Source organism: Pristis pectinata, chromosome 19, assembly GCF_009764475.1.
Source record: "Pristis pectinata isolate sPriPec2 chromosome 19, sPriPec2.1.pri, whole genome shotgun sequence".
Lineage (NCBI taxonomy): Eukaryota > Metazoa > Chordata > Chondrichthyes > Rhinopristiformes > Pristidae > Pristis > Pristis pectinata.
Window position 1 is genome coordinate 42,371,074 of NC_067423.1, and position 21,232 is coordinate 42,392,305.

The following is a 21,232-nucleotide window of genomic DNA, read 5'->3' on the forward strand; positions in this document are numbered from 1 at the left end:
CTAAGATATGGGGCCCAAAATTGCACACAGTATTCCAAATGAGGCTTCCCCATAGAGCCTCATCAACACTTCCTTACTTTTATACGTTATACCTCTCGAAACGAATGCCAACATAGCATTTGCTTTCTTTACCGCCGATCCGACCTGGTGGTTAACCTTTAGGGTATCCTGCACGAGTACCCCCAAGTCCCTTTGTACTTCTGTACTTTGAATTTTCTCCCCATCTAGATAATAATCTGCCCGTTTATTTCTTTTTCCAAAGTGTACAACCGCACATTTCTCAACATTGAATCTCGTCTGCCATTTCTTTGCCCCTTCTCCTAAACTATCCAGGTCTCTCTGCAACCTTCCTGTTTCTTCAATACTCCCTAGTCCTCCACCTTCAGTACTCAGAGACCTATCAATCTCTGCCTTAAATACACCCAATGACTTTGCCTCCACAGCTGCCCGTGGCAACAAATTCCACAGATTCACCACTCTCTGGCTAAAGAAATTTCTCCGCATCTCTGTTCCGAATGGGCACCCTCCAATCCTGAAGTCGTGTCCTCTTGTACTAGGCTCTAGCATGGGAAACAACTTTGCCACATCTACTCTGTCCGGGCCTTTTAACATTCGAAATGTTTCTATGAGGTCCCCCCTCATTTTTCTGAACTCCAAGGAGTATCTGTCTCTGCCACTGTTCATGTTCCAGACTCCCACCACCCGCTGTGTGAAAATATGCCCCCCCCCCCCTCAGGTCCCTCTACACCCTCTTGTCCTCACCAGGGAACAGCAATTCTGACCATCGACCTAATCTGTTCCTGTCATTATGTCCCATACCTTGATTAGCTCACCCTGCAGTCTCTTCTGCTCCAGGGAAAACAAGCCCAGCCCATCCCAGCTCTCGTAACCGAAACGTTCCATTCCAGGCAACAGCCTGGCGATTCTCCTCTGCACTCTCTCCAGTGCAATCGCACCCTTCCTAGACCAGATCTGCACACGGTATTCTACATGTGGCTCAGCCAATGTGTTAGAAAGTCACAAGGTGGCATCCCAGAGTTTTTTTTTGACCTGCTGCAGGTTCCACTGCCTTCATGAGAGGACATGGCCTTAGGGTGAAAGGGGAAAGGTTTAGGGGGAACATTAGGGGGAACTTCTTCACTCAGAGAGTGGTGGGAGTGTGGAACGAGCTGCCATCTGACATGGTAAATGCAGGCTCACTCTTAAGTTTTAAGAATAAATTGGATAGGTACACGGACGGGAGAGGTCTGCAGGGTTATGGACTGGGTGCAGGTTAATTGGACAAGCGGAATAAAGTTTCGGCACAGACTAGAAGGACCAAATGGCCTGTTTTCTGTGCTGTAGTGTTCTATGGTTCAGATGATTCCCAGGGTTGGATCGGTTCCACTATGGCAGGTGGAATGTTGTCTGCTTGGGAAGCAGGATTTACTGGGATGGGGATCAACGGCAGCACCCTCTGCTGAGGAAGGGCCAAGCTCGCGCCAGGGGTGATGCAGCTGGCAACAGGTGTCCCATCGAGAGATGGCTGCACTGACAAATCAGAATTCTGGGTGGGATTTAAGCTCTTTCAGCTGGAAGGAAAAGATCCTGCGGTGATACCTGAAGAGTAGGCAGGTTTGCCCCAACGTCAGTATCTACAGGAGGCACTGCCTCAAGAAGGTGGCATCTATCATCAAGGATCCCCACCATCCGGGCCGTGCCATCTTCTCGCTGCTACCATCGGGCAGGAGGTACAGAAGCCTGAAGTCCCACACCACCAGGTTCAGGAACAGCTACTTTCCTACAACCATCAGGTTCTTGAACTGACCTGCACAACCCCAACCCTACCTCAGGGACGGGACACTACAGACCACCTCTTGCACTACCGTGGACTTGTCTCTGATTGTGCCATTGGTTTTTTTTTTGGACTAATGTCTTGTTTTTGCACAGTCTTTATTTCCCTGTATAGTATAATCTTAAGTGCAATTGATATTCTGTGTGTTGTCTGTACCTATGTGCCTGTGATGTTGCTACAAGAAAGTTTTTCAATGTACCTGTACCTCACTGTACTTGTCTACATGGCAATAAACCACAATATCCTGGATAACACACATCCCTCATACATGTTACACCATATATGGATCTAGACTCCATATTAGGAGACAGAGGAGGAGTACAAATGATCCTGGGACTGAAAGGACATTCTGAAAATCAGCCAGTTGACCCAACCACTGTTAAACACGGTGAAGGGCTTACCTTGTTGTCACTTGCAGGGATTTACGGACTTGTACCCCTAAGGTCCCTCTGTTCACCAACACTCCCATTCACTGTGTACATCCTACCCTTGTTTGTCTTCCCAAAATGCATCACCTCACACTTGCAAGATCCAGCCTGGTCCTTCTGCTTCTTCCTCCTCTGGTCAGGCACAGTAGTGTAGCGGTTAGCGTAACGCTATTACAGCGCCAGCGACTGGGGTTCAATTCCTGCCGCTGTCTGTAAGGAGTTTGTATGTTCTCCCCGTGACTGTGTGGGTTTCCTCCGGGTGCTCCGGTTTCCTCCCACATTCCAAAGACATACGGGTTAGGAATCTGTGGGCTTGCTATGTTGGCGCTGGAAGCGTGGCGACACTTGCAGGCTGCCCCTTGCACATTCTCAGTAATGCAAGAAGAGGCATTTCACTGTTTGTTTCGATGTACATGTGACTAATAAATAAATATCTTATCCTGCTGACGGCCAGGTAACTGAGGCCCCCTCTCCACCCACATTCCACCAACAAACACGGCACGACTTCCTGCGGCTCAGACCGCGACTCACCCAAGGCTGCGGCTGAGCAGTGAGCGATCATGAAGCCAGAGTTCAGCCCCCCTTCGTTAACCAGGAAGGCAGGCAGTTCACTCAGAGACGGATTACACAGCCTCTCGATGCGCCGCTCGCTGATCGCAGCCAGCTCGTGGACAGCGATCGCCAGATAATCAAGGGCCTGTGTAAACACAAAACAAGCAACCGGTCCAAGTTATCACTGCACTGCTGATGTCCCATTAACAGTCCACATAAAAGGGTATTCCTTACCAGACACTATTACTTTTCTTGCTGTTAAGAAATGTGGTACCTTAGTTTGACAAGAAATAAAAAACAATTTCATCCACTTTATTATTTCACTTCACAAGCAGTTAATATCTGTAACTGTTAAGGGACAAGCACCCCATAATAAAACACCCACCACTGACAACAGGGTCCGGCACACACTGACAAGGTCTGAGGTACCTGTCCAAAATTTAACCTCACAGCATAACAGGAGATTGTTTGACCACCGATGACTGTCCCATCTCTCCATGAGGTCTCTGCGATAGCTTCCGCCCCCCCCCCCCCCCCCAAACCCCCGAGTTCTGTCATAACTTAGTTTTTTTTTCCTTATCAGTTTCGAGGCCTTAACCTCTCAGTTTGCCCTCGTATCAGGCTGACCTGGGCCTAAACAACCCTCAGTGTGAAGACTCTTTTGCTGACGTTGAATGTCTGACCTCCCGACCAGCGGCCTGGATTTTCCTCAGGCAGCTCCCGACGGAATTGCTGCCAATTTCCCCCTCTGGGTGGTCAGAAGCTCAGGACACACAAGTCCAGAGCTTCCATCTTGGATTCCAGCGTTAACCCCTTCATGAAACAAGTGATGGGCAGCAAATTCCCTGCAGATCCCGAGCCGTCATGTTGGGAAATCAGCCTGCACGGCCTGTGCCCTGTGTGAAACAGGTTCCAGGACATGCATTTAAGGTGGGGGGAAGTTTAAAGGCGGTGTGCAGGGCAAGTTTTTTTTTACACAGAGTTGGGGGGGGGGAGTTTAAAGGCGATGTGTGAGGCAAGTTTTTTTTTACACAGAGTTGTGGGGGGAAGTTTAAAGGCGATGCGTGGGGCAAGTTTTTTTTACACAGAGAGTTGGGGGGAGTTTAAAGGCGATGTGCGGGGCAAGTTTTTTTTTACACAGAGAGTGGGGGGTGCCTGGAACGGGCTGCCTGGAATAGTGATGGAAGTAGATACAACACTGGTGTGTAAGAGTCTGTTAGAGCGACACATGAATACGCAGGGAATGGAGGGTTAGGGATCATGTACAGGCAGAAGGGATCTAGTTCAAGTAGGCGCCATGAACAGCACAGGCATTGTGGGCCGAAGGGCCTGTTCCTATACTGTTCTATGTATTCAGCATCCAACCAAGAGGAAAGGTTGTGAGGGAGAGTGGTGTTTAAACTAATTTAATATTATTAATTGAGGTACCATGAATACATTTAATTATTATCATTGTTTTATTTTTTTTACAATAGTGGGGTGAATTTTCATTAGATGTTGAATGTCATTTGTGGCAGAAGCCCTGCCCCCCCCACAGTGGTAGAACAGTGGGGGTCTGGATCACACAGGAAGCCGCTGCCTGCAGACATGAGCAAGGCTCAGTGAATCTTGGGGAAGGGAGGGGTGAACAGGAGCAGGAGGAGGCAACTAGTCCTTCCAGCCTCCTCCACCGCTCAGTGGGAGCACGTCCGACCCTGGGTTTTGTTCACATTCCCACTGACTACGGTACTTCCCGATCCCCTCGGTATCACGGCCTCAGCTTGTGGCCCCCTGAGGAACAAAGCTCTCAGCAGAGAGAAATTTACCCCAACTCAGTGCCACAGTGCCAACCTTTTACCCTCAAACCACACCTCAGTGCTCAGCTCTCAGACAATCTCTGTCACAGTGCACCTCCTCGAGGAGACACCCACTTCGAAACTCCGGTGGACTTGCTCAGTCACTTCTCACCCACACCCCCTCTATCCCAGGAATAAGCCCACACGGCGCTGACACCAGCACACACTTCCTCAGGTACGGAGACCACATTAGCATGCACTGCGCCAGGATAATCTCAGCAAGACTTCCCTGCTTCTGTGGCCCAACTCCTTGCATTATCAACCAACCTCCCACTTGCCTTCCATGCTGTTTCCTTCCTCATTATTTCATTGAAATAATCTAACTTCCCGCAGCTCTTCCCGTAATCTCTCATCCCTAAATAGTTCAACAGACACTTACTTTTGCAGGATATTCCCCGTGAAAGTTTCCGCCAGAAATTGTCTCTCCTCTTTCTGCAAACACCATCTTAAGCAAAGAAGTTAAGGTTCGTAACCAGAGGCTGTGAAGTCACCAGAGGTTAATGCCAGGAATTCGAACTACTTTTCAACAGAATTAAATTGTGCTGGGGGATTTAAGATTTGTGATGGCCTGAATAAGACTTGTTCCAAAGGTCTCTGTCCACTGCTCACTCCCACCACCACTGTGGCTGCAGTGAGTATCACCTCCAAAGCTTCTTCAACACCAACTATACAACCCCTTTCAACGCAGACCACGGCAGCAGATGGATGGCAACGCGGCCATCTCCAGATGCCCAACATCCATCAGTGTCCCTTCATTACATAGAACAGCACAGTACAAGAACACGCCCTTCGGCCCACCATGTCTGTGCCGACCATGATGCCAAATTTAACTAAACCTATCTCCCTCCATTCCCTGCATGTTCACGTGCCTGTATAAATGTTTGCTTCCACCACCACCCCTGGCAGCCTGTTCCAGGCACCCACCACTCTGTGTTGAAAACTTGCCCCACACATCTCCTTTAAACTTTCCCCCTCTCATCTTAAATGCATGTCCTCTAGTATTTGACATTTCTACCCTGGGGGGAAGAAAAACTGTCTACCTATGCCTCTCATAATTTTATAAACCTCTACCAGGTCTCCCCTCAGCCTCCAACGCTCCAGAGAAAACAACCCAAGTTTATCCAACCTCTCCTTACAGAACATGCCCTCTAATCCAGGCAGCATCCTGGTGAACCTCTTCTGCACCCTCTCCAAAGCCTCCACATCCTTCCTGTAATGGGGCAACCAGAACTGCACGCAAAACTGGTGGCAAAATCCTACAACCTCCCTAAAAAGATTGTGGGAATACTTTCGTCAGATAATCTGTTGCAGCTCAGGAATGTCGCTCCCACCGGCAGATAGGGATGGGAAGGAAATGCTGGCCTTTCCAATGATGCCAATCCTGTATGTAAAACAGTGTACTGAAATCCATGTATTCCTTTCCTACAGCAGCATTCTTTCTATTTATCCATAACAAACAAAATAAAATGCAACTCCAAAACACTCCCTTTAATTAGTATTTTTGCCACTTCGGAATTTGTTGGGTTGGATGAAATCAAATGCCTTTTTACCTAATTCAATTTTCATTCTTCATCTCCATGCACACTCTTGACAGTAACATCTCCCCTTGTCTGTGTTTCTTGTCCGAGTTACGCTCACCCCCTCATGGCGCAGTGAGGGAGAACTGGCACAGTGCAGGAGGAAGTCGACAAAGGATACTGGATTATCTGTAGCACTGTTAATTTCCGTCTCAATGATATTTTTGACAAAGGCAATGGTATCATTCACCACTCCATGGACCTGCGGAAAATAATACAAGTGCATGAAACTGAATGTTAACTTTACCTCTGAAAATAGTAAATGCAAACATTTAATGTAAGCAACACACAAAGAAGCTGCGGGAACTCAGCAGGTCAGGCAGCATCTATGGAGGGAAATGCACAGTCGACGTTTCGGGTCAGGACCTCCAATCCTGATGAAGGGTCTCAACCCGAAACGTCGGCTGTGCACCTCCCTCCATAGATAGAGGTGTACAAAATATTAAGAGGAATAGATAGAGTGGACAGCCAGCGCCTCTTTCCCAGGGCACCAATGCTCAATACAAGAGGGCATGGCTTTAAAGTAATGGGTAGGAAGTTCAAGGGAGATATCAGAGGGAGGTTTTTTTACCCAGAGGGTGGTTGGGGCGTGGAATGCGCTGCCTGGGGTGGTGGTGGAGGCAGGTACGTTGGTCAAGTTCAAGAGATTATTAGATAAGCATATGGAGGAATTTAAAATAGGGGGATATGTGAGAGGAAGGGGTTAGATAGTCTTAGGCGTGGCTTTAAAGGTTGGCACAACATGGTGGGCCTGTATTGTGCTGTACTGTTCTATAGATGCTGCCTGACCCGCTGAGTTCCTGCAGCCTCTTTGTGTGTTGCTCCAGATTTCCGGCATCTTCCGTCTCTTGTGTCTCCATTTAATGTAAGCATTAGTTTTCCGTGCTCTCTCTCTCAACAGAACGATCAGTACTTTCAACCTGCAATGTGCAGGGAATTCAGATTCGATTGAATGACTGGTGGATGACGCAGGAGAGAGGGTTTTTAGATCCCTGGGACACTGGGACCGGTTCCGGGGGAGGTGGAACCTGCACAGTCCAGGAGAATTTCATCTCAGTGGAGCTGGATTCAATGTGCCCGCGGGGAGCTTTGCCCATGCACTGAGGGAGGCTTAAACTTAGCAAAGGATTGCAACGGGAAGGTACCACTGAAAAGTAGCCCAACTGGGAGGGATAAAGAGCAGCAGAAAACTCAATAGGAAGTATAGGAGTAAATTGAGAGAGAGAGAGCAAGGTCTGAGAGAGGTTTACAGTGTATGCATGCAGCATGCAAATGTCTGTAATTTTATATGCTTCCATCAGGTCACCCCTCAGCCTCCTCTGCTCCAGGGAAAACAAACCCAACCCGTCCAGTCTCTCCTATAACTATCTGTGATGCTGTGCTGGTGACCAGAACCATACACAATACTCCAAATACGGCCTAACCAATTTTTAAATTGAAGTTTTAGCATGAAGTCCCAGCCCTTATACTCGATGCCATGGCCAATGAAGGCAAGTACCATTTCTTCACCATTTTATCCATCTGTGCTGCCACTTTCAGGACCTATGGACTTGTACCCTAAGGTCCCGTTGTTCATCAATGCTCTCTAGGACTCTGCTATTTAATGTGCATCTCCTACCCTTATTTGCCTTCCCAAAATACACTACTTCATATTGGTCATGATTAAATTCCATTTAATATTGCTTTGCCCAACTCTCCAACTGATCTATATCATGCTGTGGCCTTAAACAACCTTTTTCGTTCTCTACAACACCAGCAATTTTCATATTACCTGCAAATGTACTCATCACACCTCACATCCCAGTCACTAATGTATGTCACAAATACTAAAGGCCCCAGCACAGGTTCTTAAGGTACACCGCTGGTCACAGACTTCCAATCAGAAAAGCAACTCTCCACACCCACCCTCTGACTATTACCAAGACAATTTTGTGTCTAATTAGTCTGCCTGCCTTGGATCTCATGGGCTTTAACCTTCTGGACCAGCCTACCATGCTGGACCTTGTCAAAGGCCATAATAAAGTCCATGTAAGATAAGATATCTTCATTAGTCACATGTACATCGAAACACACAGTGAAATACATCTTCTGCGTAGAGTGTTCTGGGGGGCAGCCCGCAAGTGTCGCCACGCTTCCGGCGCCAACATAGCACGCCCGCAACTTCGTAACATGTACATAATATCTACTGCACTCTCTTCATCAATTTGCTTAGTTCCATCCTTGAACAAATTTCAATCAAGTTTATGAGGCAGGATTTCCAAACAAACAACGAAGTTCCCAGCACTGATCCTTCTGGAACACCATTGGTCACATATCTCCAGTCAAGTGACCAGTGGTGCTTCCTTGGCAAGTAGGATTAAGGAAAGTCCCAAAGCATTTTATATGTATATTAGGAGCAAGAGGGCAGCTAGGAAAAAGGTAGATCCACTCAAGGGCAAAAGAGGGAATTCTGCCTGGACCCAGAGGATGTGGGCAAGGGTGAGTACTTTGCATTGGTATTCACCAAGGAGAAGGTGAAGGCGGATGGGATTAGTTTAATTTGGCACCATGGTCAGCACAGATATCATGGGCCAAAGGGCGTGTTCATGTGCTATACTGTTCTATAAATGTAACGAGCTGCAGGCACGGTTAGGCACGTCCGGTTAGAAGGTGTTGACAACAACAGTGACCTGACTACCAAAGGGTTCTACACGTTCCTGGGATACAACATGTTCGGGAAGAAAGGAGGAGGGGTGGCCGCAGTAAGAAGAATATTTTCCCTGTAGCTGTGACACTTTACTCTGTATTCTGTTATTGTTTTTACCCCGTACTACTTCAAGACACTCTGTACTACCTCAATGCACTGTGTAATGAATTGATCTGTACAAACGGTGTGCGAGACAAGTTTTTCACTGTACCTCGGTACAAGTGACAATAATAAACCAACACCAATATTTCAGTGCTATCGATGGAAGGATTATCCCACAACAATCAAGGACAGAATGTGGATAGAGTTAATGAACAATAGAGGTATGGTCACGCAACTGGGGCCATTCAACCGGTGGGGAGGATATGGCAGAACAAACTTGCAGCAATATTACAGGGATGTGCGAATGTCACGGAGTAGTGATAATGGGGGTCTGCAAATATCCAAAGTATGGATGGGGTTGGCAGAGAGAGCCAGGGGGTTGCTGAAGTGTGTTCGGGAGAACTTTCTTGATTGGCATGGATCTGGCCCAATGAGCAAGGCAGCACTGCAGTATTTGCTCTGGGAAATGATGCAGGCCAAGTGGAGCAGGGTATCAGGGGAGCAGGGGAGGGAAGGCTGGTGAACATCTAGGAAATGGTGATCATATTAGAAGGTTTTGAATGGGATATAGACTATTTCAAGGAAAAAAGGTAAACTGAACAATTGGAGGCCATGAAGGTACAGAGAGTTCAGCCACAGTCTAGGTACGTTCCCGAGGCGGAGAAGAGGCAGGAAATTCAAAGCAGAGCTCCGTGGATGACCATAAAGGTGGGAAGTAATACAGAGCAAAACCAAAGCAAGATGGATGCCAGGTTGTTAGTGCAACACTATTACAGCGCCAGCAGTCAGGGTTCAATTCCGGCCACTGTCTGCAAGGAGTTTGTACGTTCTCCCCGTGTCTGTGTGCGTTTCCTCCGGGTGCTCCGGTTTCCTCCCATGTTCCAAAGATGTATGCGTTAGGAAGTTGTGGGCATGCTATGTTGGCGCCGGAAGTGTGGCGACACTTGCAGGCTGCCCCCAGAACACTCTACGCAAAAGATGCATTTCACTGTGTGTTTCAATGTACATGTGACTAATAAATAAATATCTTATCTTATCCGTTTTAAGTCAAGATCTTATGTCAGGATAGAGGGACGGAAAGAAACTGTTTCAGTTGGCAGAGAGGTTAGTCAGGGGACACAGAATGAAGGTGGGTGAATGAATCAATTAATTCTGTTTCTCTCTCCACAGATGCTACCTGACCTGCTGAGTACTTCGGTTTTCATAGTACTGGCATGTGGAGGCTTTGGAGGGGGCTCAGAAGAGGTTCACCAGGATGCTGCCTGGACTAGAGGGTATTAGCTATAGGGAGAGGTTGGACAAACTTGGGTTGTTTTTCTCTGGAGTGTTGGAGACTGAGGGGAGACTGGATGAAGTTCATAAATTTAATTGGTATTGGTATTGGTTTATTATTGTCACTTGTACCGAGGTACAGTGAAAAACTTGTCTTGTATATTGATCGTACAGGTCAATTCATTACACAGTGTAGTTACATGTACTTAGTACAGAGTGCATTGATGTAGTACAGGTAAAAACAATAACGGTATTGAGTAAAGTGTCACAGCTACAGAGAAAGTGCAGTGCAATAAGGTGCAAGGTCACAACAAAGTAGATCGTGAGGTCAGAGAGGCACAGACAGGGAAGACAGTCAGAATCTTTTTCCCAGGATAGAAACGTTGAATATAGGAGGGGGTGAGATTAAAGGAGATGTGCGGGGCAAGCTTTTTTTTACACAGAGAGTGGTGGGTGCCTGGAACAGTGTAAGTGGAAGCAGATACGACAGTGATGTTCAAGAGGCTTTGAGGTAAACCCATGAATATGCAGGGAGTGGAGGGATATGGATCGTGGGCGGGCAGAAGAGATTTAGTTTAATTTGCCATCATGCTTGACTCAGACATCGTGGGCTGAAGGGCCTGTTCCTGGGATGTACTGTACTATGTTCTAAAATTAACGATTGGGTCGTTATCACATTGCTCTCTGTCAGAGCGTTCTGTTGTTTCTCTTACAACTGTGACCTCACTTTGACTCCAAAGTGGGTTGGGAAGTTCAAAATTGGTGGCAGACAGCTCTGCATCAATTCAAGAACTAGAATCAGGAAAGGAACAAGCTCATCACTGGTGTAACATTGGCCGCTGGTGGTCATAACCTTCCTCTGACCAGACCTGGGCCATCAGTTGGCAGGGAAGCTGTGGCACCTGCCTTTCTTTCTTTTTTCAATATTTTTATTAATTCCAAATAGAAAATACAAAGTACATGAAACATAAGAAAAGACAAAATGTTACAAAATACATTGTATTGAATCACACTTGAAATCACAATACTTCATAATGATAAACAGAAATGATAACTAATTAATATTAATAAATTGGAATAATTTTATTATTAAAAAAAATCTAACCCCACTACCAAAATCGAAGCTGTTTAGTAAGAAAAAAGACCAAAAAAAAACACAATAAAGACATGGTAGTATTGGCCAATATCTGTACTTTAAGCACCAAATCAATGGCTTTGAAAGTAGTTCAAAAAAGGTCCCCATAATATTTGGAAGTTCAGAATAGATCCAGAAATAGAACGACGGATCTTCTCTAAATTCAGATATGACATAACATCCCGTAACCATTGAACATGAGTGGGGGCAGTAACTTCCTTCCATTTAAGCAACGCAGCCCTCCTGGCTATAAGAGAAATAAAGGCCAATATGTGCAAGTTGGAAGTCTCCAGAATTGTATCTTTTTCTCCAACAATCCCAAATAATGCAGTTAAAGGATTTGGCTTAAAATTTATTTTAAAAATCACAGAAAAGGTTTGAAATACCTCTATCCAGTATTTTTTCAAACTTGGACATGACCAAAACATATGAATTAAAGAAGCTTCTCCATTATGGCACTACCTTACCTGTGGGCAGCACCTCAGGGTGTAGGCATCCTGCACGCGATTACAGAACCGGTGGCTTTCTGTGAAGAAGGCACAACGTTACAAGGCAGAGAGAACACGGGTCAAGCCCACCCCGAGAGCTGGCGGCGCGAGGAAGGGCTCACCTGCTATCTCAGAGGGATGATGATCGGAACCCAGCAACGACCGGAACCGGAAGGCTACCTCCACCTGACCGGGGTGTGGCCGCAGTTCGTGAATGTCTACACACGTGGGTAAAGGGAGAGGTTAACCCCAGCGGTAGGCAGAGACAACCTCACATTTTCACAAAGGCTGCAATGTCTCGTCATTCAAAGCCTTCTTCACAGCCTGCCCCACCCTCAGAGTCATACAGCACAGAAGCAGTCCCTTCGGCCCAACTGGTCTATGCCGACCTAGATCCCCATCTAGAGAGAGACAAAGGACCGCAGATGCTGGAATCTAGAAGGAAAACACGACGACGCTGGAGGAACTCAGCAGGCCAGGCAGCATCCGTGGGGGAAAAGCGGGCGGTCGACGTTTCGGGTCAGGACCCTTCTTCAGGACTGAAGATAGGAAAAGGGGGAAGCCCGATATATATAGGGGGGAAAAGCAGAGCAGTGATAGGTGGACAAAAGAGGGGAGGTGGGGTGGGCACAGGGTGGTGATAGGTAGTTGCAGGTAAGAGACAGTGATAGGCAGGTGCGGGGGGAGGGGGGTGGGGGAGCAGGTCCACCAGGGGATGGGTCAAAGGTAAGGAGAGAGAGGGTAGAAAAAAGAGAGAGAGGCTAGGAAAGGGAAGAGAAGAGGGATGGTGGGGGGGGGGAGGTGTTGTGGGGAAGAGGTGTGGGGATTACCTAAAGTGGGAGAATTCAACGTTCATGCTGTCGGGCTGCAAGGTTCCAAGATGGAAAATGAGATGCTGTTCCTCCAGTCTGCGCTTGGAATTCTCCTGGCGGTGGAGGAGGCCGAGGACTGACGTATCTGTGATAGTGTGGGATGGAGGCCCATCTAAGCCAGTCCCATTTGCCCACATTTGGCCCATATCCCTCTAAACCTTTCCTATCCATGTACCTGTCCAAGTTCCATTTAAATGTCGTTAATGTGTCCCTCACAGTCCCAATGGTCTCACTGCATTTACATGACACGCACAATTTCTGAGTTCATTCATTCTGGGGCATCTCGTCCTCCCCCTGCTAAATTCAGCAACACAATCACCTCTGCTGCAAAGAAAGGGTCACAAATGCATCTCCCTCACGTCGGGAGTGGCATCAGTGTTACTTGTTGCACGGATCGAGTCAGCTAAAGAGTCAACCGAGGCAGAGATGGATAGATATGTGGTGGGAGACTTGTGTGGTGAGGGGTCTCTTAACTGAGGGTTTTCTTCGCTGGAATATTTGCGTATTGTGTGTAGAATGGGGTCGACCCAGCGCCCAAGTATTAGCTCAGTCGTGGATAACCGCGACCTGCATCTCCCCGTTGCCGGTCACTTCAACTCCACCCCCTCCCCCCCCCCACCCCCCAACACTATCACTGATAGGTCAGTCCTCGGCCTCCTCCACTGCCAGGAGAATTCCAAGTGCAGACTGGAGGAACAGCTCCTCATTTTCCTTCTTGGAACCTTGCAGCCCAACGGCATGAACGTTGAATTCTCTCATTTTAAGTGATCCCCACACCCCTTCCCCACCACCACCCCAACACACACCCCCCCACTCAACGCCTCTTCTTTTCTTCTCTTTCCTAGCCTCTCTCTTTTTTATCCTTTTTCTCCTCCTTACCTGTGACCCATCTCCCAGTGGATCCGCTCTCCCCTCCTCCCCCGCACCTGCCTATCACTATCTCTTACCTGCATCTACCTATCGCCACCCTGTGCCCACCGCACCTCCCCTCTTTTGTCCACCTATCACTGCTCTGCTTTCCCCCCCCCCCCTATATATTGGGCTTCCCCTTTCCCTATCTCCAGTCCTGAGGAAGGTTCCTGACCCGAAACGTTGACCGCCTGCTTTCCTCCACGGATGCTGCCTGGCCTCTGAGTTCCTCCAGCATCGTCATGTTTCTCATCTAGATTCCAGCATCTGCGGTCCTTTGTATCTCTTGCAGAGCTGATGTTTGTTTGCCACCCATCGCTACTCTGTGCACTGAGGGAGAGCACATTTAAGCCTGCAGTACTCACCACTGTCGAAGGCTCTGGTGGTGCCTTTGAGAACCTCTAGTGTAAGGGCCGCTATAATGTCAGCCTGTCGGGCTATGGCCATCGCTCTCTCCACTGCCTCCGCGCCCAGTGACGTGATCATCTGTGTCCCGTTGATCAGCGACAGCCCCTAGGTGTGAACAGAAAGCACGGCCCACCGGTAACATTGCGGAGGCAACATCAGGTACCATTCAAAACCACCGAACTGCCAAAAAGTGAGGAGGGGGGCAAATTAGCGGCAGCAGGACAGGAAGGGGAGGTCATTCACCCATCGAGTCTCTGCTGGCTCTTTGTGGAACAGCCCAGTCGGTTGTGAAGGAAGGACAGTGATACCCAGTTGCAGTACCTGAACCAGGATAATGCAGAATGATCCAGCTGTTGATGATAACCCAGTACTGCCCCCCCAGTGTTAGTGAGCCAGCCCACTGGCACTGCCCCCCGTGGTACTGACCCCGCCCACTGGCACTGCCCCCCCGGGGTACTGACCCCACCCACTGGCAGTGCCCCCAGTGTTAGTGACACAGCCCACTGGCATGGCCACCTCCCAGTGTTACTGGCCCAGCCTGCTGGCACTGCCCTGTGTTACTGATCCAGCCCACAGGCACTGCCCCCCCAGTGTTAGTGAGCCAGCCCACTGGCACTGCCCCCCAGTGGTACTGACCCCGCCCACTGGCACTGCCCCCCCCAGTGTTACAGACCCAGCCCACTGGCACCATTCCCCCCAGGTCTACTGCCCAGCCCACTGGCACTGCCCTGTGTTACTGATCCAGCCCACAGGCACTGCCCCCCCAGTGGTACTGACCCCGCCCACTGGCACTGCCCCCCCAGTGTTGCTGACCCAGCCCACTGGCACGGCCACCCCCCAGTGTTACTGACCCAGCCCACTGGCACCATCCCCCCCCCCCCCCAGTTTTACTGACCCAGCCCACTGGCACTGCCCCCAGTGTTAGTGACCCAGCCCACTGGCATGGCCACCTCCCAGTGTTACTGGCCCAGCCCACTGGCACGGCCCCCCCCCCCCCCCCCCAGTGTTACTGACCCAGCCCACTGGCACTGTTCCCCCAGTGTTACTGACCCAGCCCACTGGCACTGTTCCCCCAGTGTTACTGACCCAGCCCACTGGCACCATTCCCCCCAGGTCTACTGCCCAGCCCACTGGCACTGCCCTGTTACTGATCCAGCCCACAGGCACTGCCCCCCAGGTGTTAGTGAGCCAGCCCACTGGCACTGCCCCCCAGTGGTACTGACCCCACCCACTGGCACGGCCACCCCCCAGTGTTACTGACCCAGCCCACTGGCACCCCCCCCCCCAGTGTTACTGACCCAGCCCACTGGCACTGTCCCCCCAGTGTTACTGACCCAGCCCACTGGCATGGCCACCTCCCAGTGTTACTGGCCCAGCCCACTGGCATGGCCACCCCCAGTGTTACTGACCCAACCCGCTGGCACTGTTCCCCCAGTGTTACTGACCTAGCCCACTGGCACCATTCCCCCCAGGTCTACTGCCCAGCCCACTGGCACTGCCCTGTGTTACTGATCCAGCCCACGGGCACTGCCCCCAGTGTTAATGACCCAGCCCACTGGCACTGCCTCCAGTGTTACTGACCCACCCCACTGACACCATTCCCCCCAGTGTTACTGACCCAGCCACTGACACTGCCCCCAGTGTCACTGATCCAGCCCACTGGCACTGTCCTGTGTTGTTGACCAAGCCCACTGGCACTGCCCCTAGAGTTACTAACCCAGCCCACTGGCACCATTCCCCCTCCAGTGTTACTGACCAAGCCCACTGGCACTGCCCCCAGTGTTAGTGACCCAGCCCACTGGCACCGGCCCCCCAGTGTTACTGACCCAGCCCACTGGCACCGGCCCCCCAGTGTTACTGACCCAGCCCACTGGCATGGCCACCTCCCATTGTTACTGGCCCAGCCCACTGGCACGGCCACCCTCCAGTGTTACTGACCCAGCCCACTGGCACTGTTCCCACAGTGTTACTGACCCAGCCCACTGGCACCATTCCCCCCAGGTCTACTGCCCAGCCCACTGGCACCATTCCCCCCAGGTCTACTGCCCAGCCCACTGGCACTGCCCTGTGTTACTGATCCAGCCCACAGGCACTGCCCCCAGTGTTAGTGAGCCAGCCCACTGGCACTGCCCCCAGTGTTACTGACCCCGCCCACTGGCACTTCCCCCCAGTGTTGCTGACCCAGCCCACTGGCACCGTCCCCCCCCCCAGTGTTACTGACCCAGCCCACTGGCACTGCCCCCAGTGTTAGTGACCCAGCCCACTGGCACCATTCCCCCCAGTGTTACTGACCCAGCCCACTGGCACTGCCCCCAGTGTTAGTGACCCAGCTCACTGGCACCAGCCCGTCAGTGTTACTGACCCAGCCCACTGGCATGGCCACCTCCCAGTGTTACTGACCCAGTCCACTGGCACCGTGTCCCCCCCCAGTGTTACTGACCCAGCCCACTGGCACCGGCCCCCCAGTGTTACTGACCCAGCCCACTGGCATGGCCACCTCCCATTGTTACTGGCCCAGCCCACTGGCACGGCCACCCTCCAGTGTTACTGACCCAGCCCACTGGCACTGTTCCCACAGTGTTACTGACCCAGCCCACTGGCACCATTCCCCCCAGGTCTACTGTCCAGCCCACTGGCACCATTCCCCCCAGGTCTACTGCCCAGCCCACTGGCACTGCCCTGTGTTACTGATCCAGCCCACAGGCACTGCCCCCAGTGTTAGTAAGCCAGCCCACTGGCACTGCCCCCAGTGTTACTGACCCCGCCCACTGGCACTTCCCCCCAGTGTTGCTGACCCAGCCCACTGGCACCGTCCCCCCCCCCAGTGTTACTGACCCAGCCCACTGGCACTGCCCCCAGTGTTAGTGACCCAGCCCACTGGCACCATTCCCCCCAGTGTTACTGACCCAGCCCACTGGCACTGCCCCCAGTGTTAGTGACCCAGCTCACTGGCACCAGCCCCCCAGTGTTACTGACCCAGCCCACTGGCATGGCCACCTCCCAGTGTTACTGGCCCAGCCCACTGGCATGGCCACCTCCCAGTGTTACTGACCCAGCCCACTGGCACTGTTCCCCCAGTGTTACTGACCCAGCCCACTGGCACCATTCCCCCCAGGTCTACTGCCCAGCCCACTGGCACTGCCCTGTGTTACTGATCCAGCCCACAGGCACTGCCCCCCAGTGTTAATGACCCAGCCCACTGGCACTGCCTCCAGTGTTACTGACCCAGCCCACTGGCACCATTCCCCCCAGTGTTACTGACCCAGCCACTGACACTGCCCCCAGTGTTACTGATCCAGCCCACTGGCACTGTCCTGTGTTGTTGACCCAGTCCACTGGTACTGCCCCTAGAGCTACTGACCCAGCCCACTGGCACTGTCCTCCCTGCCCCCCCCCAACAGAGCTGATTTGTTTACCTGGCCACTGGTGGGGCAGAGCAAGGCTGAGCGCTGGGCATGTCCCTTACCAGGGGACCGAGGGCACCATCAGACGCAGAAGGGGCACAGACTACCTGTTCTGGGTCGAGACCCTACCTCAGGGCAGAGACAGGAGAGCGAAGGCAGCCAGTGTAAACAAGAGAGGGGGAAGGGGTGAGACGGGCCTGTCGCTGACAGGTGGACTGAGGAGTGGTGAGGTGTGAGAGGCAGATGGAGCCGTCGGGGAGGGATGAACCCTGTGGGGGGTGGGTGAAGGTTGTCGAATGACACAGCAAGGCCCAGGTGCCAGAGAAAACATCCCGGCTTTACCGTAAAACAATGCCAAGGGGTCCAACAGGGTGACCAAGGCCTGCGTTAGTGCTCTGCTGAAGGACAGACTCCTCCCTCACTCCAGGTGGAGCATGACAAGCCCACGGCCACCCAACGCACAGGTTAAGAGCACAAACAGCAAGCTGAAGCTGACACGACACATCGTCCCGACATTCGAGGGCCTGATCCGCCGACCCATCGCCAGGGCGCTCAATGCTTCCTCGGAGAAGGCAGTGACTGCCTTCTCTCGGAGAGCCAGGGGCTGCTGCGGGGTGGCTGAGTGACAGAACAGCCAGAGGGGGGAGATGGCCTCCACTTACTCTGAACGTCAGTGGGGGAAAGGGTGAGGAAGAGAGCCCAATTCAACGCTACAGTAACGCATTGTTAAAACTACACCCTGCTGACAACACCGGCCATCGGACTTGAGGTCTGAAGAGTGACCTGGTGTGTGGCGGATGCCTCTCTGCCCTTTGGTCAATGGTTTACCACAGCAGCCTTCAACTGCAGACAATGTTTGCGCAGCACACAGGTCAACAGGGCTGAGCTGAAGATAGGGCAGACGGCAGTGCCTGGCTCTGCGTGGAGTTTGATCTGCGTTCACCACAGGGTGGGAGGGGATGCCTGCGCCTACTCAGGAAGAGCTCCAGAGACCAGGGGCGAGTCACCTGAGGTCCCAGTGACCAGCACCATCTCGAACCCTGGCCTTGCTGTGCTGCCCGTACATCATGGCTGGCCAGCCATTGGCTTGCCCAAAGCCCAAATCAATATCTGCGGGGGCTGCTCCTCGCCTTCTGGCTGCAGTTTAGCCCCGACCTGTTCACCTGTTGTCATCCAGTATGGAGGGGGGGCAAGGACGACTGAAGATGTCTTGGTGAACTTGCTCCTGGGGCCAGCTAAGGTGGCTATCCGTGGGTCCTGGAAGCGGGTAGCGGAAGGTGCTGCCCAGGCGGCCTGCCTCGAGATGTTCTGGGGTTATGTCCATGCCTGGGTAACTGTGGAGAGGGAATATGCAGTGTCCACGGGTACCATGGAGGCGTTGCAGGACCATTGGGCTCTGCAGGGGATAAGCGCCACCCTTGGTAGGGATGGGGATATTTTAATTTAGTTTAGTTACGTTACTGACTGTGTTTAGTCACTGTTATTGTCTCTGTGTTTGTTGTAGTTTTGTAGCATTGTAGATTGTGTTTTGCAATAAAGGAATTTTCAAAAGAGGGGAGAAAAAGCCCAAACCGAACAGCTAGCGGGGCGCGGTGCACGGTCTGACGACTCATGCCTGACCAGCTGCAGCACAGGAGGCCCATGCCGTTCCGTCCACAGGCACCGCCTCAGGAGGAGGCCCGCAAGGCTCAGCGGCGTTACTACGTCCTTCTCCACTTTCTGAGTCAATACCAGTGAGGAGTCTTCAGCTGAGACCTCACCCACGTCCTCCGCCTCCACACACAGGTCTGGTCTTGAATGGGCCCTTCTTACCCTCTTTCGCCCTCAATATACTTACAACATGCTTTGGGGTTTTTTCCTTCATCTTACCCGCCAGGGCCACTCGCCCTTCTAGTTAAGTTTTTAGTGATCCCACCCCCACACACTTCTTATTCTCCTCTCCTATTTTCAATCCCTGCTGTATCCAACCCTCAACATCCCTTGACGTCCAGGGTTCCTTCCACTAGTTGGCTTCACCTTTCACCTGTATAGGAGCACGCTGGCCCTGAGTTCTATTTCAGTGTTGAACGACTCCCGTTGGTCACCTGTAGACCAGTAACTGCAAGTAGGCGTTCCCAGTTCACTTCTGCCGGGTCCTGTCTTATCAGATTGAAATCAGTCTTCCGCCAGTTCAAACATAGAACACAGAACACTACAGCACAGTACAGGCCCTTCGGCCCACAATGTTGTGCCGACATTTTATCCTGCTCTAAGATCTACCTAACCCTTCCCTCCCACATCGCCCCCTATTTTTCTATCGTTCATGTGTCTATCTAAGAGTCTCTTAAAGTTCAGGACCTTGATCTCCAGCCCAGGCTGGTCACCATTCCTGACACGTCCTCCTGCTGACACTCTCATTCCCCAAGACAAGGTCCAGTATTGCCCTGTTGTGGTCGAACTAGTGGCTCAAAAATGGTGGACTATTGCCTCCCTGGTGCCAGGATGGAGGATGTCACAGAATGGTTAAAATGGGGAGGATAAACAGCCAGTTCGCATCGGTACCAATGACATAGGTAACAAGAGGGATGAGGTCTTGCAGCTTGAATTTAGGGAGCTGGATCACAGATTAAAGAGCAGGGTTTATATGGTGGCCCTTTCTGGATTACTTCCAGTGTCACATGTTGACAATGCAGGAATAGGAGCCTAAGATGGAGGACTTCAGATTTCGAGGTCACAGGGACCATTTCTTGGGAAGTCGGGAGGTGCATGCGGTGGATGGGTTGTATCTGAATCAGAATGGGTCCAACATCTTAGCCAAGAAAGCTCACCAGCGCCTCTACTTCCTCAGGAGGCTAAAGAAATTTGGCATGTCTCCTTTGACACTCACCAACTTTTATTGACGCACCACAGAAAGCATCCTATCTGGATGTATCACGGCTTGGGACGGCAACTGCTCTGCCCAGGACCGCAAGAAACTGCAGAGAGTTATTGACACAGCCCAGCACATCACGGAAACCAGCCTCCCCTACCTGGACTGTCTTTACATCTCGCTGACTCGGTGAAGCAGCCGGCATAATCAAAGACCCCACCCACCCGGGTGATTCTCTCTTCTCTCCTCTCCCATCGGGCAGAAGATACAGGAGCCTGAGGGCACGTACCACCAGACTTAAGGACAGCTTCTACCCCACTGTGGTAAGACTATTGAACGGTTCCCTTATACGATGAGATGGACTCTGACCTCACGGTCTACCTTGTAGTGACCTTGCAACTTATTGCACTGCACTTTCTCTGTAGCTGTGACACTTTATTCTGTACTGTTATTGTTTTTACCTGTACTACATCAATGCACTCTGTACTAACCCAATGTAAATGCACTGTGTAATGAATTGACCTGTACGATTGGTATGCAAGACAAGTTTTTCACTGTACCTCGGTAAAAGTGACAATGATAAACCAATACCAATACCCTAACCACCTGCCGGCTCCCCTCCCTCTGCCTGGTGGCCACCCGTTCCCCCTCTAACTGGTCACCTCACTAGAAGAAGGATGTCGAGGCTTTCGGGAGGGTGCAGAGGACGTTTACCAGGATGCTGCCTGGATTAGAGGGCATGTGCTATCAGGAGAGGCTGGACAAACTTGGGCTCTATTCCCTGGAGCGGTGGAGGCCGAGGGGTGATTTGTTGGAAGTGTATAAAATTATGAGGGGCATAGATAGGGTGGACAAGCAATATCTATTTCCCATTATTGAGTG

General features: G+C 51.2%; 1 protein-coding gene across 1 annotated transcript in view; it reads right to left on the minus strand.

The window, feature by feature from the left end:
* Positions 1 to 21,232, minus strand: part of LOC127580259 (histidine ammonia-lyase) — a 60,926-nt gene that overhangs the window by 13,644 nt on the left and 26,050 nt on the right. Inside the window, exons 5-10 of the mRNA XM_052033417.1 lie at positions 14,056 to 14,203; positions 12,032 to 12,127; positions 11,889 to 11,947; positions 6,348 to 6,428; positions 5,029 to 5,094; positions 2,794 to 2,959 (exon numbers count right to left, since the gene is read on the minus strand). Of these exons, the coding sequence (XP_051889377.1) occupies positions 2,794 to 2,959; positions 5,029 to 5,094; positions 6,348 to 6,428; positions 11,889 to 11,947; positions 12,032 to 12,127; positions 14,056 to 14,203 (616 nt within the window). The remainder of the gene's footprint in view (positions 1 to 2,793; positions 2,960 to 5,028; positions 5,095 to 6,347; positions 6,429 to 11,888; positions 11,948 to 12,031; positions 12,128 to 14,055; positions 14,204 to 21,232) is intronic.